The sequence below is a fragment of the Antechinus flavipes genome, chromosome 3 (assembly GCF_016432865.1).
Source record: "Antechinus flavipes isolate AdamAnt ecotype Samford, QLD, Australia chromosome 3, AdamAnt_v2, whole genome shotgun sequence".
In the NCBI taxonomy this organism is placed as follows: domain Eukaryota; kingdom Metazoa; phylum Chordata; class Mammalia; order Dasyuromorphia; family Dasyuridae; genus Antechinus; species Antechinus flavipes.
In genome coordinates this window covers 610752941-610775759 of record NC_067400.1, presented here as the reverse complement: position 1 = coordinate 610775759, position 22819 = coordinate 610752941, and the positions used below count along the sequence as shown (strand labels likewise).

At 50.0% G+C, this 22819-nt stretch overlaps 1 protein-coding gene across 1 annotated transcript in view; it reads left to right on the top strand.

Moving 5' to 3' along the window:
- The first annotated feature begins 1818 nt into the window (after nucleotides 1-1818).
- The window catches only part of TTLL10 (tubulin tyrosine ligase like 10), a 52364-nt gene continuing 31363 nt past the window's right edge, over nucleotides 1819-22819 (top strand). Inside the window, exons 1-8 of the mRNA XM_051990858.1 lie at nucleotides 1819-1942; nucleotides 2038-2265; nucleotides 10299-10465; nucleotides 11235-11413; nucleotides 12128-12626; nucleotides 12967-13007; nucleotides 13092-13221; nucleotides 13692-14337. Coding sequence (XP_051846818.1) covers nucleotides 1819-1942; nucleotides 2038-2265; nucleotides 10299-10465; nucleotides 11235-11413; nucleotides 12128-12626; nucleotides 12967-13007; nucleotides 13092-13221; nucleotides 13692-14337 — 2014 coding nt within the window. The remainder of the gene's footprint in view (nucleotides 1943-2037; nucleotides 2266-10298; nucleotides 10466-11234; nucleotides 11414-12127; nucleotides 12627-12966; nucleotides 13008-13091; nucleotides 13222-13691; nucleotides 14338-22819) is intronic.

The window sequence follows — 22819 nt, the reverse complement described above, 5'->3', positions numbered from 1 at the left end:
TTTGTCCCTATTCCTTTGTTTTTTTGCCCCTTTCTCTTCTCTGTCCCTTTGTCTGTCTATCTTTCTCCCTCCCTTTCTCTTCCCTTTTCTCTGTGTCTCTGTTTCTTTGTCTCTCCCCTTTCTCTCTCCTCCCTATCTCTCTTCTCTCTCCTCTCTTACTCCTTTTCTCTCTGTCTCTCTCTGTGTCTCTCTCTGTCTCTGTCTCTCTCTATTTCTCTCCTTGTTTCTCCTTCCCCCTCTCATTCCTTCTCTCTGTTTCTCTCCTTTCTCTCTCCTTCCCCCCTCACTCTTTTTCTGTCTCTCTGTCTCTCTCTCTGTGTCTCTGTCTCTTTCTTTCTCTCTCTCCATTCCCCCCCTCCATTTCTCCCCTCCTAAGAGCAGCCCTTTTGTTTGGGGAGGGGGAGAAGCAGGGGGTGGTGTTGCCCCTTCTGGAAACGTCTATGTATCATAGTGGGAGTCAGCTCATTTCTGGCAAGTGAATAAGTACAAAACCACACACACACACACACACACACACACACACACACACACACACACCCCTTTTCTAACTCACTAAGCACAAAGGCTTCAGGTAGTTCCAAAGGGTGACAGACATTCCCAGAGGCCCCAGGCCCACTGGAGCACAGGGAGGGGGGGGATCAGAGTAGGTGCAAATATTCTTCCATACACTTGACTCACTTGGGAGCAGGAAGTAGGGGGACAAGTAGGGGCAGGGGTGGTGAGTGAAGAAGGCAGAGCCCAGCCAGAAGCCAGGCAGAGCTGGGTCAGATCGCCCACAGGGCGAGGCACAGATTGTCTCGGGGAGTTTTGTTCCCAGGGAGGACAGCATGTTACCCCTTTCCCTCCCAGGAAGCTGGTGCCAGCCTGGCCAAGTGGGCGCAGAGCCCATTGGGCAAACACGCTGGCCTGCAGGGAAGTGGAGACTGGAGCAGCCCGTGCCACTCGGGAGCCAAGCAGACCAGCCTCCAGCCCCTTCCCCCTTCCCAATGGAGCCCCCATGAGGCATTTCCGCCTGAGCCCTTCCCGGCTGGGCCTGGGCCCCTGTTAGTTGCACTTCTGCCAGGCCTTGACTTCGGGCTGTCCCAGTGTGAGGGAGGACGGCCCCAGGTTCCGCCGTCTGGAGCCTTTCTCCGAGTTTTTGGCGCCAAGTCCTCCCAGATGAGTGACGTGTGATCGTTTCCTGGAACGGCTCTTTCCGCAGAAGAGACAACGATCCAAGGCTAGAATGTAACAGCGAGGGCCGAAGGCTTCCCTGACCCCCGTGCTGACCCGCTCATAAACCCAGTCCTGCGCAGAGCTGGGAGGGACCTCACACTCCAGCCCTTCATTTGCAGTAAACCCAGGCCCAAGGAAGCCGAAGATCGGGGACGGCCCCTGAGACTCTGTTCTGGGACGGCCTCCGGGAGGCAGAAGGCCAAGCTTCCATGCTCTTGGCCTACCGCTCCCTGCCTTGACCCCCACCCCAGGCAACAGCATCAGGCTTTGGGGCTGGACCTGGAACCTGAGCCTCTCTGGGGGATGGGGAGGAGTCGGGGAGGGAGTTAAGGTCGGAGGGGCCTCTCCCGAGGCTCCTCCAGGGCTGGCTGGGAGGACGGGCCCGGAGAGGGATCGCAGCAGAGGCAAACCTTGCTCCCAGGACAAAGAACAGGGCCTCGGGTTCATAAATGACACGGAAATGTAGAGTTTAATTCGGGGCCCAGAGGCTGGTGTCCCCAGCCTCCCTGGCAACCGGATCCCCTCAGACTCGGACCCTAAAGATCCCCCCTTTCCTCAGGCTTCGGCGCGGGCAGCGAGCTCCCCTTTCTCGGGAATCGTCCCATGGCCGAGTCATGGGGACACTGGGGCTCGCCCAGGATTTTCCCGCAGCAAGATTGGGAGGAGGATTCTGAGATGCAGCTCGGGGAGGCGCGGTTGGCGTGTGGGCTGCCACCTGCTGGGCCGGGCTGGGATAGCACTGAGCCCCAGGATGGAGAGGGGGGCCCGAGCCTCGGACAGACGCGGACCTAATTTCCCATAGTTCCCCCCTGCCCCTAACAGGAGACACTGAAGGAAGCCGCGGGGACGGAAGGACGGGGGCCCTGGGCGCCTTCTGCTCAGCATCCCTGTCCCGGGCGGGAGAGACTCGGAGCCAGGACCTGCGGCCTCGCTGGATGCGCTGGGTCGTGGCAGGCGGAGTAGCCAATGGGAACCGCTGCTCACCGAAGGGGGCGGAGTCTGTTATTCCGGGGCTTCGGTTTTTCATCAGCAACGCGGGTTCGAGGACTGGTGCAGGAAGATAATATAAAGTGTGGGGACAACAGATCGGGGGCATGAAAAAAGGAGTCTCGGGTTCAAATCCCCATCCCAACAATAACAGATGTACCGGCTGCCTCACAGACTTGTAAAATCCAAATGAGAAAAGGCATGAAAAGTGATCCGCTGATCTTGAAGCTCTACAGATGTAGCTATATCTGTTATTGTTATTGTTGTTGTTGTTGTTGTTGTTGCATTAGGGAGAGAATTCCCTCTCCTGGAGTTCTCTCTGCCAACGGAATCACAGATCTCTCCATAATCCTACTGAGGTAGACCCGACGCCAGCCAGAACGGAGATCCCTCCCCCTCGGGAGGCTTACGTTCTAATGGAAGACAGAATCTTCCTCCCAAGGGGCAGAATTCTGGGCAGAAATGCATTCTGGGTACAGAGACTTGCAGGATTTAAGTTATGAGTGAACCCAGCTTGTCCGAGGCTTAGGGTAAGGGAGGAAGCAGCATGAGAGCCACGGCTGAAAAGCGAAGCTTTGAATGCCAGGACAAGGGATCGAGCTATTTTTCCGAGAACAATGGATCTTACTGGCGTTGATCAGAGTTGAAAGAACATCAGAGGTCCACTAAGACCGACTGTCCCATTTTACAGATGAGAAAACTAAAGCCCAGATGGGTTAAATAACTTACTTTAGGGACCCCCGAGTTGAAATCCTCTGCACTAAGACTTGGGAAACCCAGAGTGACATTTCTAGACATGAGCTTTAGGAACAGTTCACCTGACACTGGGGCAGAAGCAAGAGGGCTGGACAGAGAAGAGCGTGGCAGAAACTGGGAGGTCAGCTTGGCTGGACTTGGCGACTCGCTGGATGAGGTAGATGGGGGAAGAGGAAGTGACTCAGGGTTTCAGGTCTGGGTGCCTGGGAGAGTGGCGAGGTCATGGTCAGAGATGTCAGGATGAATATGAAGGCAGAGAGGGAGGGAAGAGGAACGGAACGTGCATTTATTAAATGCCTACTGTGTGCCAGGCACTTTATAAATGATGCTTAGAAAGCAGGTGCTATTACTCTTCCCATTTTACAGATGAGTAAACTGTGGCAGATGGAGATTGAGTGACTTCCAAGGTCACAGAAGTAGGAAGGCTGAATTTGGACTCAAGAATTCCTGACTCCAGGCCCAGAATTCTCCCCACTGAAGGACCCAGCAGAAGGGAAGATGGTCGATTCTGTCTTAGATCCATTGAACTTGAAGTGTTGTGCCATTGATGTGCAAGCTTCCAATAAGTCCTCCAGTGTTGGGCCATCCAGAGGGAAAAACTACTAACCTCATCATGGCCCTGCTGGGAGGTCTCTGGTGTCCCTCACAGCCAGCCAGCCTGGAGAACTCTCCCAGGGAACCCTCTGAGTTCTTCCAGACCTGCTTGTAGCAGCCAACTAGACTTCCCGCAAAGCCTCCAGATCCCTCAGTCATGGAATCAGATCAAGAAATCGGTCAAGGATACATTGTCTCCCCTATTAAAATGTAAGCTCTCTGAGAACAAGGACTTTTTTTTTTTTTTTGCTTTTTTTCCTATCCCAAGTACACAGCACACAGTAAGTGCTTAATAAATGCTTTTATTTGATCCAAAATTGGAAGAAGGGATTTTAATCCAATCCGGTGTCAGCATTTTACAGATGAGGAAAACAGGCCCAGAGGGATTGAATGATTTGCTTGAACCATACGACCCCTACACGACAGATATGGGATTTGATTTCAGGTCCTGTGACTCCAACGCCAGCCCCGAGCCCATTCCACCATGTAACTTCCCCAAATCTGCGCAATGCAAGACTTCTTACAATCCCTATTTCCTTACAGCGATCAGTTCAAATTCTCCTTCCTAAAGGGAAACTTTTCCCAATTTCCCTGAATGTCACGGCCTATCCAATTACTTCTCATGGCTTTTGTATTCACATCTCCATCCAATACTAGAATGTAAGCCCCTTGAGGACAGGAACTGCTTCCTTCTTTGGATCCTCACTAGTGTTTGGTATACAATAAGCCGTTAATGAATGCTGGTCAAATTATAAATGGGAAATAAGGAGACTTTAGTTCAAATCCTACATCCTGCTCCAGGAAAGGCCTTGGCCAGATCAAAAAGGCCTTGTTTTCCCCTCCTTATATTGGAGCTAATGCCCCATACCTAGAACCTCCCCTCCCTACTTCTGCTTCTCCGAATCCTTCAAGGATCAGATTCAAGGAGGCTTTCTGAGCTGCCCAAATTTTATTGCTTTCTCCCTCCACGTAATCTCTTTTAAATAGCTTTTTATTTTTCCAAGTACACGCAAAGATAGTTTTCAGCATTCACCTCTGCAAAACCTTGTGTTCCAATTTTGTCTCCCTCCCTGCTCCCCCCCCTTCCTCCTCTCCTAGACAGCAAGAAATTCAATATAGGGTAAACATGTGCGATTCTTCTGAACGTATTTCTATATTCGTCATGCTGTGCGGGAAAATCAGATCAAAACAGGGGAAGAAAATGAGAGAAAGAAAAAACAATGACCAAAAAGGTGGAAATCCTATGCTTTGATCCACATTCTGTCTCCATATTTTTCTCTCTCTGAAGGTAGACGGCATTTTCCATCACAAGTCTATAGGAATTGCCTTGAATCACCCCCACTGGTGACTCATAATTTCTGTCAACCCCCCAGGTAGACTTAGGGACCATTTTTGTCTTCACATCCCCAAGATTCTAGAGCAGTGCTTGGCAATCCATCAGTGTGCATTTATTAAGGTCCTACTGTGTGCCAAGAATGATACCAGCCCATAGTAGTAGGTGCTTGACAAGGTGATTTGATTCCAATTCCCACAGAGGACCCAAATCAGAGAAAGGGATCCCAGAAATCACAGATTTAGAGCCAAAAAGGACTTTGGAGGTTATTCATCCCAACCCTGCTTTGACAGGTAAGGAAAATGAGGCTGAATGACTTAAGTTGGGATTTGAATCAGATCAGGTGTCCCTTAGGTGATTTGCCAGGTCACACAAATGAAGAGGAGACCCCCCCCAGTCTCTCCCCATGTATCCCCCGGGCCCTGGCTGTGGAACTGGGGACTCTCCAGCCTTTGCTGCCGCTGTCTCCAGGTGCCGTGATTAGCATTCAGGTCACTTACCCCTGGGGCTGTCTCGGTCTCACAGCTCCCATCTGACCTTTCGTTCGTGTCTGGCCCACAAGAAGGGGGCTGCGGTGGGGGGCTGTGAAAGTCGGATTCTGACTCGGAGACAGCTCTGACTTCAGAAGCCCTGATTGATGTTGAGACACATAATTCAGCTGTCACTGCCCAAGCAGCAGAGACAATAAATGAAGATCTGAAAAGACCGCTGAAGTTCATTCCGAAATCTCTGAGCCTTGTAATAGCACGTATCCCAAACAAGAGCTTTCCAAGCCGAGTTCGGAGACAGAAATTTGATCTGTTCTTTTCAAAGATGACTGAGGGGGTGGGAGCCATGGAAGGAGAATGGATGGGAGGAGGAGGGGTATAGAGGAATAGAAGAATGACGGATGATGAAGGGAATAAGGAATATCCGGATAGAAGGGGGAAGGGTATAAATGAAAAATAATATGGAAGGATGGAAGAAGAGAGGGTGAATGGATAGGGTCATAGGAAAGTGAGGAATAAAGAAGATGAGCCAATGGAGGATTGAAAGACGGAGGATGGAGAAATATTAGATGGTAGGATAGGAAGAGGGAATGATGATGAAATGGGTAGATGGAGTTACAGAAAATGAGGGATGAAGGGGAGGGCAAAAGGAAGGATGAGAGGATGAGGGGATGGGAAGATGAATAGAAAGATGTGAAGATGGGAATATGGAAGAATGAGTAGGAGGAGGATAGAAAATAAGAGATGGGGGGGGCAGTTGGTATAGTGGACAGAGCACCAGCCCTGAAGTCAGAAGGATCTGAGTTCAAATCAGACCTCAGACATGTAACACTTCCTGGCTGTGTGACCGTGGGCAATTAACCCCGAATTGCTTCAGGAGGAAAAAAAAAAAGGAAAATAAGAGATTGGGTGGGGCATAAGGGATGGGGGTAAGAAATTTTAAAAAAGAAGGGGAAGGGACTATGGAGAATAGATAATGAGTGATGAGGGTGGTAATATGGAAGATGAGAGGATGGATGAAGGAATGACTGCCTTTATTGAGCACTCATGACATGTCAAGCACCATACTAAGTGCTGGGGGTACAAAAACCTCAACCCTCAGGGAGCTTACATTCTAATAAGGGAGATGTACATATAGGGGACTGGTGACCAGCCCAGGGAGTTCTCGTCTGGGAAACCACAAGTTTTTTTGGGACAACAGGGCGGTCAATGGCCTTATTTTCCCCAAAGGCAATGTTGAAGAACTAATTAAAAAGACAGAAAGGATGGGAGGGATAGGAAGTGCTTTCTGTGTGTATCAGGAGCTGTGTTAAGTGCTGAGCACACAAAAAAGACATGTAATAATTGGAGTTAATCACAAATTTCAAGCATCCCTTCAAACACTCCTGAGTGTTGCCCAAATCAGATTAAAATGTAATTGGAAAATTTTTTTAAATGTCTCAGTTCCATATAAACAGAACACTTTAGCGTTCTTTTTTAAATTTGCGTTTCAAATTCTCTCCTTGCCTTCCTCCCCTGGTCCTTCCTTAAGAAGACAAGTAATTATCTATCTATCTCTATATAAATCTATATAATATATAAATAAATAGATTTGTGTGTATGTAAGTCATGCAAAACATTTTCCCATTAGCCGCGAGGGGAAAGAAAACCCAGTGCAAATAAACAAAAAAACCCAAACCTTGAATAATAATGTTTTTAAAAGTAAGTTTCAATCTGCATTCACACTCCATGCCTTCTCTCTCTCTGAAGGGGGACGGCGTTTTCCTCACGAGTCCTTTGGAATTGTCTGGGATCCTTGAATCACTGAGAAGAGCTGAGGGATCCGCAGCTGATCCCCTGTGCAAGATGGTTGCTACTGTGGATAATGAGCGCCTGGTTCTGCTCACTTCACTTTGCATCAGTTCAGCGAAATCTTCCATTGGGAAATACTTACACCAAATTAAAATATCAAAAAAAAGCTCATTATTAAAACTAAGTCAATGTGTGATGAGTTAGCTGACTCCTTTTTTCTACCCCTTGGGTAGATAAAACCTTGAGGAGAGATGGGTAGTTGGATACGGTGGGTTGGAATGGAAAAAACAGAGAGGTACAAGAAGGCCAAAAAACTTGGGTTTCGGAGGTTGGGGACCGGATGGGAAGGGGAGCATGAGGGCGGGAGCTGGAGAGTAAGTTGGGTAGTGTGGAGGAAACCTGGAAGTGGTGGATGGGATAAAGGGGGAAAGCTGAATGAGAGGACAGCAGAGAGAAGATCTTAGGAAAGGATGATCAGACAAAAGAATAGAAAGAATAAAAGATCCCTTAACGTGGTTTTTTTAAAATTTGAGATCCAAATTCTCTGCCTCCCTTGCTTCCCTCCCTCCCTCCCCCCCTCCCCAGAAGGCAAGCAATTTCATATGTAAAACATTTCTACATGAACCATGTTTCAAAAGAAAATGCAGACTCCCAAATCCTAAGCTAATAAAGGAAAAAAAAAATGAATGCTTCAATCTGCATTCAGAATCCTATTAGCATCTCTGTAGCCCTTTAAGGTTTGCCAAGTCCTTGATTCATTTATGCTCATGATAACACAGGAAAATGCTGTCATTATCCCCATTTTTTAGATGAGAAAACTGAGATTAAATGATTTGCCCAGAATTACACAGCTAGTAAGTATCCGAGGGAGGATTCCAACTCAGGTCTCCCCTGACTCCAAGTTGTCAAGCCGGGGATGAGGGATAAGGGGTGACAGAAAGGAGGCTGAGAGGGGTTAGTTTGAAGTGGCTAAATGGGGAGATGAGAAGGAGGCAGGTGGAGGATGAGAGAGTAAGGGATGGAGAGATGGCAGAGGGGAACAGGGAACACCATTAACAGGAAAACTATTACGCTTTGTTAACTGCACACTTCTCCGACAACTGATTAATAAGCACATATTAAGTGCTTACTATATGTCGGGCGCCAGGGACATAGAAAAAACAGTCATACGTTTTACTTCTAAGTCAATTAAATCAATAGGCATTTATTAAGCACCCTCTGTTCCAAGTGCCTCGGTAAGTCTAAGGATTGGAAGAAAAAACAAAAACCAGTTCCTGCCTTCAAGGAGGTTACAGTCTAAGGGTGGATGGGGCAGTGGGTAGAGCACCTGGAGTCTCTAGGACACTGTCCATGAGTAGCTCATTCAAGATGGTCGTTTGAGGGCAGCAGGGGAAGACCTCCTGCTTCAGAAGGGGAGGCTGCCCGTGAGCCTTACCTAACTCGGGTCCCAACCAGGAGCCTTTCAGATACAGAGGTCTGATTTCTCTTTTCAAAATTGAAGGTTTTAGAGGGATGAGGATTGGGGAATCGGACATGGGATGATGGGAGAGGGGGTGCATGGAGGAGGGGTAATGAACTGAGAGGATGGGAAGATGGGAAAATAGGACAGTGGAGGTGAGGATGAAGGGGATGGGGAATGGGAGAGGATGGGGGACAGGTGGGTACCACAGAGGATCGAGTACTAGCCCTAGAGTCAGGAGAAGGATCTGACTTAAAATCCAACCTCAGACACTGTGTGATTCTGGAAAAAGTCACTTAACCCTGATTACCTAAGAGGGCACCTCCTGGGAAACTTGCTTCTGATTGTTAGAAGGCCTCCCCTTATATCCACTTGAAATCTCTGTAAGTCCCTGTTTGCTCCAAGCTTTCCCCATGTCTTTCCCCCAGAGTAAGAAGTATCTAATGCGTCTAACAATGAAAGTCTTCCCAATGCTGGAGAAGAGCCATCCCGTCCCAGGACCATTCCCACTGCCACCGGGTCTGTTCTCCAGGCCAACCAGCCCCAAGTTCCTCTGACCAAGATGGCGGCAGCCAGCCTCCCAGCCCCCCACCATCCCCTCCCTCCCCTTGGGAACGCTCTCCAGCTTGTCGTCATCGTCCCTAAAAGGGGTCCCTGGAGACGAGCGCAGCCCTCCAGATGGAGAGCCCGCCCTTCTCTTGGCAGCCGCGTCCACTGCTGATTCACGTTTAGCTCGCTTTCCACCACAACCTCCAAATCTTTCTAGGAGCATCTGTTGTCTCCAGCCCTTCTCTCTGTTCAGTGTTCCTTCTCCCATCACCTACCGTCCTTCTCTCTCAGGGCAAACAATAACTGACTGGGGCCCGGCCTGGGCTTTCCATTGCCATGATAGGGACAAGTGTCTCCAAGCTCTGGGCGGGGAGCTAAGGGCAAGGGCTTCACAACTATCCATGGCTTATAGGAAAGACACAGAAGGAAGGTACAAAAGGACTCCCATCTGCTAATCGATCATGGGTGCCTTGTACAACATTTAAAAAATTCTTTCTTTTCTTTCTTTCTTTTTTTTGCTGAGGCAATTGGGATTAAGTGACTTGCCCAGAGTTACACACACAAAAAAATTTTTTTTTCTTTCTTTCTTTCTTTCTTTTTTTTTTTTTTGCTGAGGCATTTGGGATTAAATGACTTGCCCGGAGTCACACACACAAAATTCTTTTCTTTTTTTCTTTCTTTCTTTTTTTTTTGCTGAGGCAATTGAAATTAAGAGACTTGCCCACAAAAAAATTCTTTTTTTTTTTTTTTTTTGATGAGGCAATTGGGATTAAGTGACTTGTCTAAAGCCACATACACAAAAAAATTTACTTTTTTTTCCTGAGGCAATTGGGATTAAGTGACTTGCCCAGTGTCCCATACACACAAAAATTCTTTTTTTTTTTTAAAAAGGTGATTCCATGAAAGAGATTTTAGCTATCAAAGGGAGAGGAGAATGCCAGCAGCCGTAGAGTGGGGGTGCCTTTAAATGTGTCCCCGAGCCAGAATTCTGGGTCCTCACACCTGCCCCCCATGCCCGGGTATGCAGACCTGGTACCATCACCCCGTGCCAGCCCATCCCCGCCACCCACATCTGGGCACCGTGGGAGTGTTTGGCCCCACTGTAGCTGTCAATGGTGACTGCTAGTGTTGCTAGGCTACCAGCTGCTGTTTACCAGGCAGAGGGTTTTCTGTGAGCCCTGCCAGGCAAGCGCAAGGACCCGGTGCCGTGGCAGCCGGAGGGTTCGGGATCCCAGTTTCAGCCCCAGTGAAGACATCCGCTCTCAGGGAGGACAGCTCACCGGGGAGCAGCCGGTGCCTTTTAATTCTCAGACAGGAGGGGCAGGTCTCTCTCCCTGGCCACCAGCCTTAGCAAGCCCAGCCAGCTGCCAGCTGAAGGAACGGGGTTGGGGAGGGGCAGCCATCCGTGCTGAATTGCTTCCTACCTGGGCGTTAGAGCCTCCCAGAGAAGGTTAGCAACCCCTCATCCCGGACTCTGGCCCAGCTCCCCATTCTATCTAGCCCATGGAAGGGGGCATCTCGAGTCAGGAGAAAGGGGGGACTTGTGGAGAGGTTAGAAGGGGGAGGACCCGGTGGTCCTGGAGTAACGAGGGATGCTGAGACATAGAGGGGAGATGTCGGGGCGGGGGAGATGGAAGCAGAGTCCCAAGGAGCTCTGATGTCTTAGATCCGAGAAATAAGCTTGTCGAGAATTCTGAGCCACTGTTTGCCGTTCAGAAGAGAATGTTCTCTCAGCTGGTCAGAGGCTCTGAAAATAGAAGGGACTTTTGTGACCGTCTTGGTCGGCTCCCTCTTTTTACAGAAGATGAAACTGAGCTCAGAGGCTCGCCCCGCTTCAGACAGATTGTGGAAGGGATTGGGCTCTGGGGAGGCTTTTTGGGTTTTGCTGTTTGTGGGGGGTTGTGCTTTTTGGGGGTTTTTTGGATGAATTTACCGCTATCTCTGTGGCATCCCTGAGCTCCTAGGAGGTGGTGAGGACTTTCTCTTTCAGGGTAGGTCACCACCTTCTGTGTACCTGGTACCTTTGGACCCTGCCTGGGGCCACGGAGAGGGATGGGACTAGCCTCAGAGTCGCTCAGGCTGCGGGACAGAGGCCGGGCTTGAGCCCGAGGCCTTCTCCAACGCCCCGGCCCGTAGGGATTGCGAGGAGACAGATAGGGAGGATGCCGGCGGAGGGCCTCGTGGCCCCGAGAACGCCATCCTGCGGAGGCTGGGTCTAGCGTGGGCTAGTCAGTGGGGACAGTGAGGGTCACGGCCTTGGACAGAGGAGAGGGCCAGAGCCTGGGGTTAAAAAAAAAAAAAGGCGATGCTGGAGAGAGCGGCGCGGGGAGCGCAGCCGCGACTGGGCCCCGGACGGGCCGCCGCGGGCCGGCCGGCACAGACTCGGGCCTCCGGGCCCTCTCAAGGCTTGGCTTGCCGTGCGCTTGGTCTCGGTCCCCGAGGACCCGAGAGGGCTGAATGGGTACAAGTTACGGAGGATCAGGGTCCCGAAGACTTCACTTACCAGCAGAGCCATCCAGCCATGGAATGTTTTGCCTCGGCAGGTCAGGAATAGTTCTGTCGCTCTGCCCATGCCTGGGAGTCTCCAGGTAGAGGGCCAGCTCCTGACCAATCCAGGTGTGTCTATGCAGGGGATGACTCCATTGGCTGGGAGAGGAGAACAAACGAGATGACCTCTTAGGGTTCCTTCTACCTCTGAGGTCCCGTGACTATTAAATAGATCCTATTAAGTTCAAAAGACCATCCAAGTACAAACCATCTTTCCTGGGAATGCGGAGTACTGCGAAGAAACCAAGAGATTTTGTCCATTTTCATGAAGCTTGAAAAACTGGAAGCCCTGCCGGCTTCCACAGCCCAACAGGCCATTATGACCTCCCTCCCCAGAAGCTGGCCCGCCCCTCCCCAAGAGGCAGGTTCTGGGCTGCAGCCCTCTCTTGTTCTTCCTCTCCTTTCGAGCCGGAAAAAGGCCAAGGGTCGAGGTCCCCCTTCCTCTGTGGTGAACACACCCACCCTGAACTGGTGGGACATCCAGGCCCCCAGAGGCCTCTATGGCTCCCCCTTCTCTGGCTCTAAGTTCTTTAGCAGTTCTGAGTCTCCAGAGCATTTTGGGGTCCTCTCCTCGGTCCTCAGGCCCCCTTCCCACGACAGGCTCGCAGGCAGGACTGACCGCCCGGGCGGCCCGGCCCGCCCTCCCAAGGCCCCAGCCCGGGACACGGGGGAGCACCCCTGGCTGGCCCCTGACACTCTGCCCCCGCTCCCTGGACTCCGCAGGGGTCCCGGGAACCCCCTAGTGCCGGCCGGGGATGGCCTGACCCAGGAGAAGCCGGCTCTTTCCTGGCTTCAAATCCAGCCTTCTCGCCCGAGCAGAGTTACCAGACCTTCCAAATGTTCCTCACCTCCTTTTAGCTCTCCCACCTCTAGATTGCAAATTTCCACTTCAGGAACGACATCTCAGGTGGGTCCTGTGTAGAACTGAGCCCCCGCCCCCTCCAGAGGTCCCAGCCTTCTCCAAATCTTCCTAGCCTCTGCAGGGCCCCCACTGCCTCCGGCCCAGGGCCCCGGCCTCACAGCACAGCCGGCCAATCAGCTGCCAGGGCTGGGCTGGGGGGTGGGGGTGGGGTGTTTGTGAGGGGGTGGGGTCCTAGCCCAAGCTGGCCAGGCCCTGCTGCCAGTCACTCCTTAGCTCCAAGCATGCTGCTGCTCACAGCTCTCACTCCCTCACCAGCCTCCCTCTCCTTCCCCACCACTAGATTCCCATCCTGCCTGATTCTGCCCCATGTTGCCTCACCTGCTAGGTCCAGGACCAGGGCCAGGGCCAGGCCAAGGCCAAGGCCAGGTCAGGCGGCCCCCGCCCGGGGCGATGTGTGCTCCAGATACACCAGTGACTGATGGCCCCAAACCCGGCCTCCCGCTCCACCAGGCGCCTAGAGCCCAGTCCCCAGGGCCAGGCAGGCCCGAAAGCCTCGGGCCTGGAGACTTGGCTCCACACGCTCCCCCCCTCCCGGCTGGCCCCAGCCTGTGGCGAGATCAGGGGCCGGCGGCCCCCTCACGTGCATATATGTGTCCATATAACCTAGAACCCCGGCTCCCCACCTGCAGAATGAATGGGCGGCGCCCAGAGCCCCCCTGCTTATGTCCGGCCTGTCCCTGCTCCCCCGCTTATGTCTGGCCTGTCCTCCCCCCCTGCTTATGTCCGGCCTGTCCCTGCTCCCCTGCTTATGTCCGGCCTGTCCCCGCTCGGTGAGCCAGGGTCACTCCCCGGCTCGGAAGAGCCCTTCCTGGCTCCCCGGGACACCCCGGTGTCACCGGCCCCCGAATCCCAGTCAAAAATGGCCATCCTGGCCAGGCTCCCGCCGGCCTGAGCAGGTTCCCACCATCCCGGCCAGGTTCCTGCCGGCCTGGGCAGCTCCTCCCAGGGGGCCGATGGTGGCTCCGGCAGAGCCGGGGAGAGGGGGCGGGGGCTTTGGGCCCTCGGCCAGCCCCCCGCGGCTGATGGATCTCCCCTGTGTTCTCTCTCCAGGCTCTGCCCAGCCTCCATGGGAATCAGCCCAAGACCTTCCCTGGTGAGCTCACCCTGTCCTCCCCAGTCTCTCGGCAGTGGAATTACCTTTCGGACAACGTCTGCGGCCACTGGGGAGCGGGCCGCTGGCCCACCAAGATGCAGACGAGACATGAAGAAATGACCCTTCCTCCCTCGAGCAACTCGTTTCTCGAGATCAGCTGCCCCTCCAGGAGCCTGCTGCAGTCTCCGGTCCCCGACGACCCCGAGGACATTTTGAAAGGCATGTTTTGGAACGAAAAAGAGCCCTTCAGAGAAAGTTTGTCCTTCAAGTGGGAGCCGGAGGGGAGCATCATTTGCACAAATGACTTAAACGTGACTAAAATCGACATCCAGGCCCACCCTGGACCAAAGAAAGGAAGCAAATCGCTTTCCAAGCCCGGCCGGCTGCGGCTGGGCAAGGCTCGGCCCAGTGGGAGCGGGGGTGGAAATGGCAGCCACCCCGTGAAGTCTCCTCCCTCGGAGGTCCAGGGGACTGCCATAAGGACCAAATTCATCAGCAAGGTGGGCCCGGCCACTATCAAGAGATCCCGGTCCAGCAAAGTCACATCTCGAGGACGGTCCAAGCGACGGGGAATAAGGGTGGGGCTCAACTCGCAAGAGACAGGTGAATCCCCCGGGGCCACAACCCAGAGCAGACCCCCACCCAGCTCCGGCAGCTAGGGACAGGCTGGGCCGAGTCTGGTTGGGAGCGGGGCTGAGGGCTCGTGCCTCGTACCCGGGACATCCCAGAATAGCCATACCTGGCCGCCCTCCACTTCCCTAAAATGATGATGGTAATAGTTAGCATTTATGGGACACTGTAAAGTTTGCAAACTGCTTGACAAAGCTCTTGTTGGCTGTTATTATTCCCATTTTACGGATGAGGAAACTGAGGCATGGAGATTGAATGACTTGCCCCAGAGTTGCAAAGCTAGGTGGGACACCAGGCTGGGATTTGAACGTGGGCATTCCTCACTTCAAATCCAGCCTCTTGGCCCTGGATCCCTATTCCCCAGATGAGAGGCACGGCCTTTGGGGGTCACGTTCAAGGTCTGCTTGGTGAGGAATGGGCTCCGGAGGGTCTTCCCAGCCGGTCTCTGGGATGAGAGTGAGCCGAGTGGTCCCAAAGCCAGGTGACCTTACCTTCTCCCGCTCAGCATCCCGCCAGGCTCAGCTCTCCGTAGCGGGAAGGCCGAGCTCCCCCCGGACCAGCCCTTGCTAGGGTGACCTCCACACCCACCTTGCCCCCTTCTCACCCCCCGGTCTTCCACCTGGCTCTGACCCTTCCCTTCCCTTCATTATAACTGACCTCAAACAGGAGGGTCACAGCACACTCACTACGATGTGGGCAGTTCCTTAGGGAGAAAAATCCTAGCATTTGGGAGCTGAGCAGACTCTGAGGATGGCTAAGAGTCAGCCCGATGGAGGGAGTCTGGGGGCAGGAAGAATCCAGCCTGAGACAAATCCTAGTCCTGTGAGCCCAGCAAGTCAATCCCCTTGTTCTTTCTCAGTTTCCTCAAGGATAAAACGGGGAGAATAATAGCTGCCCCTCAAGGTCCCCTTGAGGTGAGAACGAGATAGCTGTAAGGCACCCAGAGCTTGGTATACAGTGGGTGCTTAATAAGTGTGCGTTCCTCGTTAAGATAAAAGAGGGAGAGGTGGAAGGTAAATTGCAGAGCCAGGATCACAGATCCGGGGTTTGTGTCTGAACATAGTCTCGTCTCCTACTCCCTCCTTTTAGTCCTCTGGGAGGGAGTCTGACGGGCTCTGGCAGAGCGAGGCTGGGCGGAGCACGGAGCCAGGCTCTGGGGAGGGATCTAAGAGCAGCTTTCAGGTCCACTCAGCACCCTTGAGAAGGTTTAGATTTAGGGAACTACAATGAGATTAGGGTTTCTGGTGGTCAGGGAGTTAAATAAGGTCTAGTGGCGGGTTTGGGGTTCAGGGAACCAAATGGAGCGGTTTGGCTCCCCTGCACCCCTTGGGATTCGGCGCAAGGAGAGGGAGTTTGGGGGCCTCCCTTCTGGCGGTGCAGAGGTTCTCTGTAAAGGAATTTACAGACCCGAAAACCTAGATTGATAAAAGGTTTATTATGGGGATTGGAAGTAAGGTTCAAGTCTGGTTAGGGAAACAGGTGAGAGAAAAGAGAGGATGGCACTGGAAAGAATATTCCAGTGGGCAGAGGCCCTTGGCGTGGCATAGCACGGCACACTAGGGACCTCTGCCGAGAGAGGGTTTTAGTTTGGCTCTTTTATGATAGGGGGCTTTGGCTGCAGGCTGAAGGGGTCTCGTGGGGGAGTCCCACGTCGGCTCCTCCCTGGGTTTCAGTTTGAGCTGGAATTTGAATTGGATTCAGGGAGTTTCAGGACTGAGCTGACCCTGCCCAGATAACAAGGATGAAATGGTTTGTCCTCGGGGCGGGTCCCTCACTGAGGCAGAGTTGAAGGAGATTTTCTCCTTTAAGGATTTTCAGAGTTTCGGGGTCTCCTCTTCACCCCTTTAACCTCCCCTCCCCCCTCCTGGCACCTCAGGACCCCCCACAAGACCATGTCTGGCACCCACCCTGCCCAGCTGGCACTTTGCTCTTGCAAGCCAGGCTCTCTCTGCAAGGGGGCACCGGAAGCCTCCCTGATCTGAGGAGAGCCTCAAAATGAGGGACGAGGGGATGGATCCGGGGGTGTCCTGTGGGGCCGAGCCTGCGGCTTTGTGGGTGGTCCCCGGACCCGGGGCTGTGAGAGGGGCTGGTTCTGTTCGTGAGGCTGCCTATGAGTGGGCGTGTGTGTGTCAGTGGTGCGGGAAGGAAGATGCGGCTCGTTTGTGATACTTTCCAAAAGTCCAATCCAACCAGCATTTATAAAGCGCCTACTGTGTGTCAGGCCCTGAGGACACAGAGGCACTTAGGGAGCACTCCTTGTCAAGAGGGAGGGAGGGAGAGGGGAGAATCCTAATAATTCATGACTAGAGAAGCCTGTGATGACCCTGGTCCTGCCTCTGACAACTATTGGCTGTGGGATCTCGGATTAAGTGACTTAAACCTCTGAAGGTTCTAGACAACTCACGTTTAGGAAAAGAACCACGTGTTTGTGAACCCCTATGGTGTATGTATTGCACACATGTGTGTGCATGTATGTGTACTATGTGTACATCAAAATATTGTGCACATGGATATGTAGGAACATGTAAGTGTATTGTGCACATGTGTATACACACAGGTATATGCACTGCAGGTGTATACATAAATGTGTCTATGTATTTGTGTTATATTTACACACATGTTGCACTTGTACATATGTGCAGGTGTATGTGCTTGCACATCATGTGTGCATGTATACATGTATATGTTCATATACTCTGTGTGCAGCTGTGCAAACTACATACGTATATGTAGGCATATACTTATTGCACATACCTGTATGTCTTATATGTGCATAAGGAGGTAGGTGTATGTATATATGCATGTGTGTGGCACACATGTGCACATATAAATGGACACGTGTGTATGTAAACCTTTATAGCTCTGCTGTATGTGTGAGCACGTGCACACAAATACATGTTTAAAGTGAACATAGTGGAGTGTATATGAACACGTGAATGCGTACATAAAGGTGTGCGTTGTTGGGTTGCATTTTGCATTTTATGTCTGTTTATATCACAGCATATGTATATTTTGTGTAGACATGCATACTAAGACTTATACAGGTGTGTAAACACATGTATTTGTATATGTGCACATGTGTATACTTGTGTATATAAGCCTAGTGTGCGTGTGTGCCCCTGTATTAGGAAGCTCAGCTGATGTAACAACATCATGTTGGCCATAGACAAATAGGTCAGCAAAACTTTTTTCTTAAGCTTTTATTTTATTTTTTTTTGTTTTAATTTTCAGTTTTAAAATCTCTCCCTCCCTCCAGCCCTTCTCCCACCTATTGAGAGGCAAGAAATATCCATTTCATATATATATATATACACACACACACACACACACACACACACACACAGACATACATGCACACAGTCACACAAAGCATGTTTGAGCATTGGTCATATTCCAAATATATGCAGACATGTTTATATGCATGTATGTATATATACAATGCACGTGTGTGTGTGTGTGTGTGTGTGTGTGTGTGCATGTGTGACTATGGTTCAGTCTTCGAGGACTCTGAGCCCATCAGAGGCTCTCTCTGGAGGTAGCGTTTTACATCATGGACCCTTCGGTGTCTGGGAGCATCACTGAATCGATTGGTGATTAAGCTTTTCAGGGTCGGCCACATAGAGTGTGCGAAGGGCCCCAGGGGCCATCCAACAAGGGCCAAGAATCCCCCCCATGTCGCACCCAAACTGGTGCCTCAGTTTCTGTTTGGAGACTTCTGGGGAGAGGGAACCTGCCCCCACCCCCACCCCCCGAGAGCCCCCACTCCACTTGGTGACATTTGTAGAAGCAAATCCAAGGAGAAGAAAGGTATTTAGAGCATGAAGGGAAACCTAATAGAATTTAGAGCATGAACACAAGAGCATAATCTGACATTTTCAAGTCAAATGTGATCCTTGTTAATTCATGACTGACAAAAGTAGAGATTAGCTCACTTAAAGATAAAGAAAATGTCAAGGGAGGGGGTGGAACTTGTCAAAAGTTGGTTAAAAAGGCTTTTTCCTCACTTCCTTCCCACTCAGCTCTGGGGGAGATACTTGCCTGGAGCCAAGCCTCCACCTACTTAACTCACTTCTTTGCCACCGGTTTCAAACCACTCTCTCCATCCCCACGCCCACCTTTTACTGTAGGTTGTCTTCTCCTACTAGAATGTACACATCTTGAGGACAGGAACTTGGGTTTGTTTGCTTATATTCCGACCCCCAGAATTCAGTATACCTTACCCATACTAAGTGCTTAATAAATACTACTTATCTACTTATCTGCCTGTAGATTTATATGTCTGTCCATTTTTTTTTACTCTCCATCCATCTATCCATCCATCATCCCTCCATCTATCTGTCTCTCCATCTCTCTACCTGTCTCTATTCATCCATCCATCCATCTTTCCATTTATCCAGATATCTATCCATTTGTCCTTCTATTTGTCCATCCATTTATCTATCTGTCCATCCATCCATCCCATCTATCTTTCTAACTATCCAAGCACCCATCTGCTCCATCTGCCAGTCCATCGATCCATCCATATGTCCATCCATCTATCTGATGAGGTTTAGATTTAGGGAACCAAAATGAGATTAGGGTTTCTGGTGGTCAGGGAGTTAAATGATAAGTTCTAGTGGCAGGTTCGGGACTAAATGGAGAGGTTTGGCTCCCCTGCAACCCCTCGGGATTCGGTGCAAGGGTAGGGGGTTTGGGGGCCTCCCTTCTGGTGGCACAGAGGTTCTCTCTGTAAAGGAATTTACAGACCCGAAAACCTAGATTGATAAAAGGGTTTATTATGGGGATTGGAAACATAAAGTCTGGTTAGGGAAACAGGTGAGGGTAAAGACAGGATGGCACTGGAAAAGAATATTATTCCAGCGGGCAGATCTATGGAAAATGGAGTTTTGCATGGAGAATGCAGTTCTCGGTGAGCAGAAAGTCCTGGAAGCTGAATAAGTCACCAAGGTCCATCTGCAGAGACCTCAGTTGATGGAAGCTCATTATACTTCTTGTCTTGGTGAGGGTTGGGAAACTCGAGCAGGTCAGAACCAGTGGGGAGGCTGGGCAACCCAAACAAGTCAGAAGGAGGGCTGGGACAATCGGAGCAGATCAGAACCAGTGGGGTCTGGGAGAGCCCAAGACGGCTCAGATCCAATGGGAGCTGGGACAAGCCCGGATCTCCTATTGGAATTCAAAGGGATGCTTTTGACCAGGACTTGTGAATCAAAGGCCTTGGCTTCCTGGACTGATATGTGTCAACCAGGAGGGCTGGGAATCTGAAAGGAATCAATCTGAAAGGAATCACAAATCAATGGGAAATAGTTTCTTAAAGGGACCCTAACCGCGTCATCCATCCATTTATTCAGCTAGCTGTCTATTTTTCTAGTAAGAAATATGCTCTGCTAAGACTCATCAGTAATAACTTGATGTATAGTTAGTGGCAGCTGGTGGTGCAGAATGCTGGGCATGGAGTCCTAAAGACACGCGTTTAAATTCAATTTCAGGCACTTCCTAGCTGTGTGAACTTAAGCAAGTCACTTGATCTCTATTTACATCTATTTTCACATTGTAAAATGGAGATAATAGCATAGGTTTGTTGTGAGAATCAAATGAGATATTTCTATATCACTTTGCGCACAGTAGGTGATAAATAAATGATAGCTACTCTTTGAGAGTTTCCTAGGATATCAAAAGGCTGATTGACTTGCTCAAGAAGCGTGTCAAGAGGATGACTCAAACCCGGCTCTTCCTGGCTCTTAGGACAACTCTCTCCCCTCACCCGGCACATTTAGTGAACGCTTTTGGATTGGATGGGACCGGCAGATGTGGGAGTAGAGGGAGTGTTGTTCCATGGAAAGCACTTTTCCTAACAGCGACTCATGTTTATGGGCTGTTTTCTATTTTTAAAAATAACTTTTTATTGATAGAACGCATGCCAGGGTAATTTTTTACAGCATTATCCCTTGCATTCACTTCTGTTCCGATTTTTCCCCTCCCTCCCTCTATCCCTTCCCCCAGATGGCAAGCAGTCCTTTACATGTTGAATGGGTTGCAGTATATCCTAGATACAATATATGTGTGCAGAACCGAACAGTTCTCTTGTTGCACAGGGAGAATTGGATTCAGAAGGTAAAAATAACCCAGGAAGAAAAACAGAAATGCAAGCAGTTTATATTCATTTCCCAGTGTTCTTTCTCTGGGTGTAGCTGCTTCTGTCCATCTTTGATCAATTAAGGCTCTCTTTATCGAAGAGATCCACTTCCATCAGAATACATCCTCAAACAGTATCGTTGTTGAGGTATATAATGATCTCCTGGTCCTGCTCATTTCACTCAGCATCAGTTCATGTAAGTCTCGTCAGTCCTCTCTGTATTCATCCCGCTGGTCGTTCCTTACAGAACAATAATATTCCATAGCGTTCATATACCATAATTTACTCAACCATTCTCCAATTGATGGGCATCCTTTCATTTTCCAACTTCTAGCCACTACAAACAGGGCTGCCACAAACATTTTGGCACATACAGGTCCTTTTCCTTTCTTTAGTATCTCTTTGGGGTATAAGCCCAGTAGAAACACTGCTGGATCAAAGGATATGCACAGTTTGATAACTTTTTGAGCCTAGTTCCAAATTGCTCTCCAGAATGGCTGGATGTGTTCACAATTCCACCAACACTGTATCAGTGTCCTTGTTTTCCCACATCCCCTCCAACATTCTATGGGCTGTTTTCTAATAAGAAAGCATTTTAAATGCCATGCTCTCAATTGAGTAGGTCATGAAGGGGGGAGGGATTGAGCAGGTTTGCCTGGAGAAGATGAGTGAAGGAAGGAGGGATGGAGAGAGAGACGAGAAGATGGGTCGGACTAGACTGCAATTTCAGATTCTGGGAGTTGGGTCTTCATGACGTAAAGGGTATCTAGGAGTCAGGGAAGTTTGGAGTGGGGATGGAGAAAGAGGAAATCGAGCTGTCCGTTGTCCATTCTGCATGTACAGGATGGAGTAGAGCTGGGGGAGACAGGGAAAGCCGAATTATGAAGAAGCTCAGCAACGATCCGCAGGAGAGGTGAGGAAGGCCTAGGCTAGGATGGTGGCCGCCAGAGTGCTAGGATCTCAAAGGTGGAAAAGCCAGTCTAACCTTCCATCTCCTGAAGGAATCCCCGATGGGGCCCAGCTCTACTTCCGCTTGAACATTTTCAATGATGATAACCTCATCACTATCACCTGAGACAGCTCATTTCACTTGTGGATAGCTCTAATTGTTGGAAACTTCTTCCATCCAATGAGCCAAAATCTGCCTCCGTGGACCGATGAGACATACCATGAAGGAAGAATCCTCAGGATTTGGTGAGTTTTCATCTCTTCCCAATTGATATATGGCAATTTCCCAAGAGGATTATATCCTCACCCTCATCCTCGGCAATAGGGGACCCAGTAGATTCGGTCACTCACAATATGTGTGACCTCGTGCAATCACTTAAAAAAACAAAACAAAAACCTCTATTTGCCTCAGTTTCCCCATCTGTAAAATGTGTTACCTCACAAGGTTGTTGTAAGGATTAAATGAGTTAACATATGCAAAACACTTTACAAGCCTTAAAGCACCACATAAATGCTAACTATTATTAACATTATATTAATATTATCACAGCTCTCAAAATAGAGAGGCCAGGTGGACAAAATCAAAGCGATGTGGGAACAGGGTAAGGGTCATGTTGTCCCCATAATCCTGTCTGCTCCTGGAGTTTCCCCAGAGATGCTTCCATTAAGCCTATGGGGGGGTTGGGGGGGTCGGTATTTTTATTCATTTACAAAAGATAGTCATTTTATCCATCTGAGATATTAGTCTGAAAAACATGAAATATAAAATTCAAGTAGACTGATATATTTAATTTTATATCTGATCGTCCAATCTAGGATATCAAAGTACAAATAATTTAATATCTGGTATAGAAATAATAGCATTATTCCCCACCCCCTCCGCACACGTACCCCTCTGCCTCTCTTGAGTGGCCATCCCACCTCCTTTTTCTCATGGTACTATGGCTCTACTGTCTCCTGGGGAATGAGGGAAAAAATGGGGCAAACACAGCCTGGAGCCTGTGGTCTCACCATCCCTACCCCAGTGATCGGGGACACTGCGTGACAGACAGTTTGCAGCTTTCCCTTTTTAATCAAAGTTCTTGTCTAAAAAAATCATATGTTAATAAAAGGAGATGAATGTCACTCTCTCATCTGCTAGACGCTGAACTAATGATGCTTCCATCAGTGCTTGGAGAATATGAATTGGGCTTTTGTTCAACTCCAAAAGGCAGTGATCTTATCCACCTGCATTTAGCATGCATAGTGCCTGCAATGTAATACTGAATAAATGTTGTCTGACTGATTGACTCCGCAATCATCCACAGAAAATAATAAACAATAATAGGAGGAGGTCAATTTGTCCTTAGTCAAGTCAACAAACATTAAGCACCA